Genomic DNA, 8,649 nt, shown 5'->3' with positions numbered 1-8,649 from the left:
AAGACTTCATGGTACAGCTAACAAGCAAGCTAACCAAAGATATTACCTTTAGCTACATACTCACTGAAATCTGCTGTAATAAGTCTCACTTCTGCGACAACACAGCCTATCATTGCACAGACTAGCTACTATAATATCAGTTATATTTCACTATTGATACGATATTCCAGGGCATGTTCTATCATAATGGGTGCTGGACCACACTTGGAGCAGGATCGGCTTACTCTTCCGCAGCACCAGAGATAACTTCATATTTTGTTGATCGTTGTCTCTAGTTTTCTATGTTGTGTTTTGTAGGCTTGTGTTTGTCTTCTAATCGGTTTGATTTTATTTCTGGTATTCATATAAAGCATAAGCATAAAATATCGATTTAAAGTCGGGGTATTCATATAACAATTCAAAGGAGAGGCGAAAGATACCAAAGGTACAGTCAAACTCATAGTTTGAAAATAAACTGACAACGCCATGCAGACTTAAAAGAAAAAAAGACAATTTTAACAGACAAATAATAGTACACAAGACACAACATAGATAACTAAAGACTAAGCAACATATGAACCCACCAAAAAAGTAGGGGTGATCTCAGATGCTCCTGAAGGGTAAGCAGATTTTGTACCTCATGTGGCACCTAGATGTCGTACAGCATACGCCCCATGGAGTTTTTACTGGCGGGTCCAGAAATTTTCATAAGTGGGGGCCAACTGACTGCCTAAGCCATGATGGTACCCGCTCCAGTGATACCCTATATAAGCAACCAAATGTTTCTCCAAAGGAGGGCCGGCGGGCCCCCCCCCCCCCCCCCACTAAATCCACCTCTGGCTCTTTATCCGAAATACAGCGTATGCATATACTGTCAGTCATATCCCTATTACCAAGGATTTGTATATGGTCTAACTATACAAATCCTTGCTATTACACAGGGGAAAAAAAACATGCCTTGAAATTTTTAACTAAAATTGTTACAAAAGACTTTTGAGAGAATAATCATTTATTCGATAATTAAAAAAATCCTTCCGTGATGGTCAGCATATTTGGACCTAACTTCCTAAAACTGAGCCGGGTCCCACTGAGGTCCCACTGAGGTCCCATGCAATTTTCTACAGACTTAATTTTTACATGTTCTGTATTTTTTTCTGTTCACTTCATCTTTTATTCACAGGTGTTCCCATGCGACTCCCATACACGATTTTTTAACAGTAGATCTACACCATCTAACCTCTACACAATGCACAAGATAATTCTATCAATTCATAAGTTCGTTGTTTACATGTCCATAATATAATAACATATTGCCTGTCAAATTAACCAATCAAAACTCATCATTTTACGCAAAGGGGACAAGTTGTTTCTACCACTGAAGGCGCAATGAGAAATAGGTCACGGATGATCTACATAATAAACTAATGATGAAACTTGGGAAGTATTTTGGTAAATACAGATATTATTACAATATATATTATATCGAGTTTATTAAGTTTACTTCAAACGACTTGCTTGACACGTTCCCACATTTCTATGTAAAACGAAAAACTTCCATAGAAAAATTATTCATATTCTCCTAACTAATAGCCCTGCGTCCGTTCCGTTGGAAGCCATATTTACAAATGGAGGACGATTTAACGTCTCATCAAAATATGGGAAAGAATGACGACAATTTCTTAGAGATTTTGTTTACACAGTAATTATTTATAATTAACGTTATTCAAAGGATATGTTAGGGACAATATTGTCGTACTTTTGAGGTGATATTATCAGGATTTTTGTCGTTAATTCGTTTTGAAGTGAAGGGCATTTCATCTCCGTAAAATATATTTTTGCGATGTTTATTTATGAATTCTTTATAAAATATTTGGTTGATAATGATAGGATTTATGTAAGTATTTAAATTGTATAAACATTATTCAATAACAAATGGTAACATATTAATTAGTGTATGGGAAACGGGAAATTTAATGTCAAATTAACGAGTTAACCGCCACGGAACTGTAAAAGATGGCCGCGAAAATATTTTGCCGAGAAATCGTTACAGTATAATTTAAATTACTGCTACTGATATATGCATATATATTTATGTTTATATTTCGCTCTAAAAAAATCTGTTCAACAGAAATAATTTACTGCTGCATCACTAGACCTATTAATTTGAAAATAAATATTCTTGTGCTATAAAATTTAAAATGTTGTTTTGTTAAAAAAAAATCTTTTCTAGTCATCCCATGTTTATCTGAAGGCCTTGAAATTGTTGCACCAGTCATTACTAAACCGTATATCTGACAATCTCTTTCAAAACATTTTTGATTTTATTGTTCTAACCATAAGCAAGCGAACAACAAAAAATAGTTCATTATTTACACAAAATATCTATAATGCGAGCCAGTATCAGGTGAAATTAACAGATTTGGTTGTTAATATTATCAAATAAGTAAGACACATTATTTTGTTATCCTTTTCAAACAAATTTTCCTCGTTTTTTCGTCACTAAAAATGTTAGTTTGCACCATATAAGACAAACTTATATAATACCAACTGGTATAATTTATCAATTTGTGTACAATTATTTTTATGATAATTATTGAACACTTGCATTTTCTCCTTACAAAATATAGATACTGTAGAAAACATTTGACAAACTCAGAAACTGAAATAACAAATTGTAACTTGAAATATTTATAGCAGGATCCTTGAATTGGTGCAAAAGACTTTAATAAGAATTGTTTCCATTTACAAAATGAATATGCTTAACCTTCTTATTTTAATCAGATGTGGACCTGAAATGTTTTTAGTGCCAGTTGAAAAAAAAAATCAAGACAGGCTTTTACCTTAAAAAAAATCCTTCTGGCCTCATGATCATAATGACAGATCAGAAATCAGGAAAAAGTAGGATATTTCACTGTTGTGTTTAGGATTTTTAGGAATTTTCTGTGGATTTTACTTAATTTACAGGTTTAAACACTTCTTCTGTGAGTAGATGTTCTTTACAGATCACTCGTCTTTGAAGTGTGGGCAACCTGCACATTTTTAGTTTAAACTTGCATTGTATCATGCAAATTTCTGTCCACTTTGAAATTGTGTATTTGAACTTTTATTGAAAAAATATTCATGAAATATATATATATGTATTAATCCTGACTTGACCCTTTCCTCCATAATGACGCCTTTTGACGCCGACCGCCTTACTCCATAATGACGCCTTTTGACGCCTGTGTAGTACCTCAGTTGAAACACTTTGACAACAAAGTGTCTGCAGTTGACTTAATAAAGTTTGTATCCAATATGAAAAGGAATATCATAGGAATATCTGACTTAAATTTATTTGATGAAATAGTTGTTTTTCACAATGCCTTAATACTTCAAAGCATAAGTTCAGCATTTTATCAAAAAAATCCTATGCGAATCAAGTATGCAAAAAAAAAATTTCAATGGAGGAAAGGGTTAATGATGTCCATTTCCAAATAAGTTGATCATTCTGAATAAAACGCCAGAAGTTTATATGATACTTTAAAAAAAAAAAATTATAATCACATGAACTCAAAGGAATAATCCTTGAGATCTCAAGAAACTGAATATTTTGAAATTTAGAAACATGTTAAATGTGGCTATGTTACATTTCAAATGTACATGTATATCAAAAGTCCCTATAAAATGAATTGCTTCCTGTAATCAAGAATACAAATAACGGCAATACCAACAACAGCGTTTTAGTCTTCAAAAGTCCAGATGCATACAGACGAAAGAAAGCTGATAGAGAACTTACATTCACTTTCTGTTGGTTTTATTTCATAAATATATTTATCTGTGCATGTGCATTCTTAACTACCGGAAATGATAGGTCTTTGTCAAACACAAGCAATCAAAAACCGCAGAGAATCTTCTCTTACATCAATATCATGTTCATATAATTAAATATACCAAATTTGACAAATATCTCTACAATACATTGTATGTCTTGCTCTAAATTGCTCAATATCAGGAAATCATGTAACCAATCAATAAATTCAGCTGAGGTAAAAACTCTGGTTATAAAATTATATATCAATTGTCATCATCATGTAAACCAGCTGATGTAAACAGATAAGAATCACTCCAAATAATATATACATATATGCAAAAATAATATAGATCATGTATATGAAAGTTACATTTTTGTACAGCATTGTACAGGGATGATATGACATAAGGAAATAAGTCTGACCTGGGTTTATGTTAATAGTGGACAAAGTTTTTTGTTTCAGTTTATGATTTTTCAGCACAGTAATTATGCCCTGGAACCTTATTAAGTAATTAACATATTGAAATATAGTATTTCAATGTTTCGAAATAACTTGTAAATGTAAGATTAAAAATGAATTAGAAATGACCTGAAAATTATTATTTTATGATAGTCTTTAATTTGTACATATTTTTCCTTTTCAGATTGTTCAAGATTCATGGCATTGTGTGAAGTGTTTTCAGCATGTAGTTAATTTTATTTTACCAATCTTTAAATAATTCTTAAAATGAATTATGTGTTAAGTGGCTGAGCTTTACAGAATGGTAAAAGAAGGTGAAACAGAAGGACTTGCAAATCTGACTTATGCAAAGTGGATTTTGGAAGCCATTGATAAAATTAAACATCAGAAACAGCAGCCAAATCTTCAGCGGATTGTTCATGCTGTTCAACAGTACCACAGTGTTAGTAGGGAGTCTATAGAGGAACAGCTTCAATTGGCGACAAAAGATGGTTTGATTGTGAGAACTTTTAGTAAAAAAGATTGGTCGTATAGAGATCCATCCAAGATGCCTCACACAAAAAGGAGGTCGTTGAAAATTGACAAGAAAACTGACTTGACAAAATTTCTTGTCAAGGCAGTGATGGAACTAGGGGAAGAAGGAAGCTCTCTGAAGAAGATAAAAAATCATCTGAATGCTATATACAGCATTGAATGTCTGAATGGTGTTGACTTGACACTTCTTTTAAAAAATTGTCTCAAAACTGCAATGGACAACAAGTATTTGATAAAAGAAGGGAGGAGTGTAAAGTTGGGAGAGAAAGCATCAGACATAGATATAGCTGGGAGTTCTAGTAACTCTGCATCATTTGATGAAGACTCTACCAGTGACATGTCATTCTCAATTGAACAAAACATGGTAAGAACATCAATGTTCATAGTGCAGGTCGGTCAAACAAACAAATAATTTAAAAAAAAATCTACAAAAAAATTTGGATTTTATAGTCAGACAAGCATTTTGACTGTCAGATGTGTGTGACTGTGTACTTCATGTAGTTATATTTTAAGACCATCAATTTGTGTACTATGCAAAAACTTGAAAGTATTTCATCATGTTTCAGTTAAATAATTTCATAATGCCTTTTAAATTGACACAATTGTTCTTCAAAAACAATTTTTCAGAAAATTACCCTAATAAAGAAATGTTGTCATTGTTTTTGAGAAGAACAATACGTAATTTGTAATGTAATGAGGCAGTTATATAGGTGATGATTTCATGTGATGATTTCATGTATTGGTTTGATAGGGATTACCATTCATCACAGAATACACAGAACGTACTATAAATCAATATTCCTTAACGATAGCAGTGATCAACTTTAGTAATTGATTTTTTAATAAGGTAAAGAGCTGAGGATAAGAATCGCATACAACATATGAGAAACAATATTATTACTTCATCGATAATTGTAGACACAGATGATCAGTTATCTTCAGGTTGATTTATATCCTCTTGTAAATAGGATAATGAGACATTCTAGATCTTCATAATACTTACAAATGTATAAGAATACTGAATAAAAAGACAAATAATTGTTTAGGTCAAAGTAAGCTGCTGACAAATTCATTCTCATCTATAGATTTATACATGTGGTTGGTCACATTTTAATATGAATAAGTTCTGTGGATAATTTGGTTTCAGCCTTGACCTTGACCAGAATCACCATTGTTGCATTTTAATTGACACTGGGTTTTTCTAAGGCCTAAGTTTCTTGATTTTTTATAGGACTTGTAGGTCTAGTCATGCTTCACATTCACTAGGGCTTTGCAAGCATTGTGCTTGTTCTGTGTTTGGGAATCTGGATATGCTGCAATTCTTTTTTTTTCAAAATCAGAGAAGAACTCGTTCATTTTATAACAAAAAAAAGAATAAGAACCTTGTAGAAATCAGGAGTGATTAATCTTAACTGTTTTTACACAACTATAAGGTATAGCTATTACAAGTTTGTCAAATATCATCATTTGCCAAAACTATATTTTATCAATTACTTAAAAAAAATCTATGACAAGACATATTTTTACAGATAAATGGAATGAGTATGTACATTGTATGTTGTTTCAAAATCGTAGTTTGCAACATTGAGTTTAACTTATCTCCTATATATTTTACAGAAATGTGCCAAGCCTGTTTTGATCTGTTGTTTTTGTCTGGGTGATGAAAATAAAAACCGCAGTGGAGAACCAGAAGACCTCATATCCTGTGCTGATTGTGGTAACAGTGGTAAGTGTCAGAATGTAGCAACAAATATGGTTATTTGTCATTATACTGTAATCGTTTAATAGTAGATACTTCTTAAAGAAATTGCTTTGTATCAACTTACTACTCTCAGTCAACCATGATGACCGTTTAATTAGGAGGGGCAAAAGATATCAAAGGGACAGTCAAAGTCATAGATCAATATATATAATAAACTGACAACACTTTGGCTAAAAAAGAAAAAGACAAACAGACAAATAATAATACACAAGACACAACATAGAAAACTAAAGAATTTCTTATACTGTACAAGCCAACAAAATTTTCAAATAAAACTTGCTTCAGGCTTATGGTTGAACAGTTTATTGTGATTGCCAGTATTCATCATTATGACAAGAAAAACAATTTTCAAGTGCAGCTGACTTTATTTGTGAATCATTTGATATATCTTGAATTGCTTCTTATTGTAATACATGTATTTGATTTTACTTACAGGTCACCCTACATGTTTGAAATTCTCAGTAGATCTGACAGAAGTTGTGAAGTCTTTGAGATGGCAGTGTATTGAATGTAAAACCTGCTCTTTTTGTCAAAGATCTGGCCGAGAGGTAATATTTTACATAGAAAACATCCTAAATATTAACTTTTGTTTATAAACTTTTAAATGCTTTTAGACACCACTATCTTGGCTTTACTGACCATTGTTAGTGGTGTTTTGGGTTAAATAGGGTGAGACAATTAAAAATATGTATACATTAATGTATGAAGAGTCAATTAGAAAATGATAAAAGATTTCAAACCAATCTATAATTATATGTGAATATCTTATTTTCAAAATTAAGTTGAATTAAAACCAGTTAGTGTTCCCAATTTCCTCATTCAAAATGTTTAACTCATGAGAGTACAAAGTAATATAATTAAATTTTTTAAATTTGAATGAATTCTGACTGAAAGATTTTTATTTTTCTTTGCAGGATAACATGTTATTTTGTGATACCTGTGACAGAGGCTTCCATATGGAATGTTGTGATCCACCTCTAATTAAAGCCCCTAAAGGTAAATATGAGAAATGAACAGAAAAAATCTATGAATATAAATATTTGTGGGTAGTTAAGGTAAAAAAAATGACATTTAAACTACATGTACTTTGAAATCAGTAATGACTTACCTGCCAATGAAATTTTTGCATTGGACAGCTTAAATACCTCGGTAAAGAAAATAATAGAAACAAGATTGAATATGCATAATACTTCAAGTGCACTAAATATCCATGAACCTTTAAATCTATTTAATATTATGTTGGTAGGTATGTATTAATATGAAATGATGGCTATATGTTACATACCATTAGAATATATATTCAGCCTCCTCAAAAAAGGGTTGTGACAAAATTTTGTATTGAAACTTTTTATCTGTAGGCAAATGGAAGTGCAATATTTGTGACCCTAACAGGGGTAATAAAAAAGGAAAGAAATATTTAGAGATGGTGACCAGATTGAAAGAAAAGTACAGAAACAAGGAAAAAATCAAGTTAAAAAGACCAGCTAAGAAGTTTTTTTCACAGAAGAAACATGATTTGATAAAGTATGTAATGTTATTATCATTCAGGTAACTGTAAAAAAAAAAGTACAAATTAAAGCACAATCGTTTGATATTTATGTAAAATATTTAAAAAAAAACAAATTTAATGATAAAATGGATTTTTGGGGTTTACATTAATTGTTGTATATATGCAATATGGGTAGACATCTTTTATCCAAATTAAAAACTTACTAGATTTCAGTGAATATGCATTTATTTATATAAAGAAGTGTACATTCTTTGAAAATAAGTGAACACCATTGCCACCTGACATGTTCTTAAACTGCTGTTGCAACTCTTGTGTACATTGATAAATAGAAGCATTCATTAATGCACATCATTTATGAAAATATTTTTTTATTAATATAAATAAACTACAGTGAAGGAAATTTGAATTGTACCCATTGTGATAATTATATGACCTATTTAGTATTTTGTTTTTTTGTATTGTAGATGTCCAACACCAGGTTGTGATAGCACAGGGAATGTAAATGGAAAATCAAACGTTCATCGGTCGTAAGTTGTCTACACACTACACTTATTTTCTGTATCTGGTTTTGACATTGTTAAGTCATTTTTGTTATATACGTAATATGTAGACAT

General features: G+C 31.3%; 1 protein-coding gene across 5 annotated transcripts in view; it reads left to right on the top strand.

The window, feature by feature from the left end:
• Window positions 1-1,317: 1,317 nt before the first annotated feature.
• Window positions 1,318-8,649, top strand: part of LOC134725353 (histone acetyltransferase KAT6B-like) — a 29,282-nt gene continuing 21,950 nt past the window's right edge. For 3 of the 5 annotated variants that reach the window (XM_063589100.1, XM_063589099.1, XM_063589096.1), the window contains exons 1-7: window positions 1,542-1,678; window positions 4,414-5,127; window positions 6,381-6,489; window positions 6,961-7,073; window positions 7,440-7,521; window positions 7,884-8,049; window positions 8,500-8,562. In XM_063589100.1, coding sequence (XP_063445170.1) covers window positions 4,531-5,127; window positions 6,381-6,489; window positions 6,961-7,073; window positions 7,440-7,521; window positions 7,884-8,049; window positions 8,500-8,562 — 1,130 coding nt within the window. In that variant the 5' untranslated portion in view covers window positions 1,542-1,678; window positions 4,414-4,530. Of the gene's footprint in view, window positions 1,429-1,541; window positions 1,679-1,703; window positions 1,874-4,413; window positions 5,128-6,380; window positions 6,490-6,960; window positions 7,074-7,439; window positions 7,522-7,883; window positions 8,050-8,499; window positions 8,563-8,649 lie in introns of those variants that run through there. The other 2 variants (XM_063589097.1, XM_063589098.1) reach the window with 2 other exon arrangements.

The sequence above is a fragment of the Mytilus trossulus genome, chromosome 7, assembly GCF_036588685.1.
Source record: "Mytilus trossulus isolate FHL-02 chromosome 7, PNRI_Mtr1.1.1.hap1, whole genome shotgun sequence".
NCBI classification, from domain to species: Eukaryota; Metazoa; Mollusca; class Bivalvia; order Mytilida; family Mytilidae; genus Mytilus; species Mytilus trossulus.
Note: the sequence above shows the minus strand (reverse complement) of the source record. Positions and strands in the feature narration are given on the sequence as shown.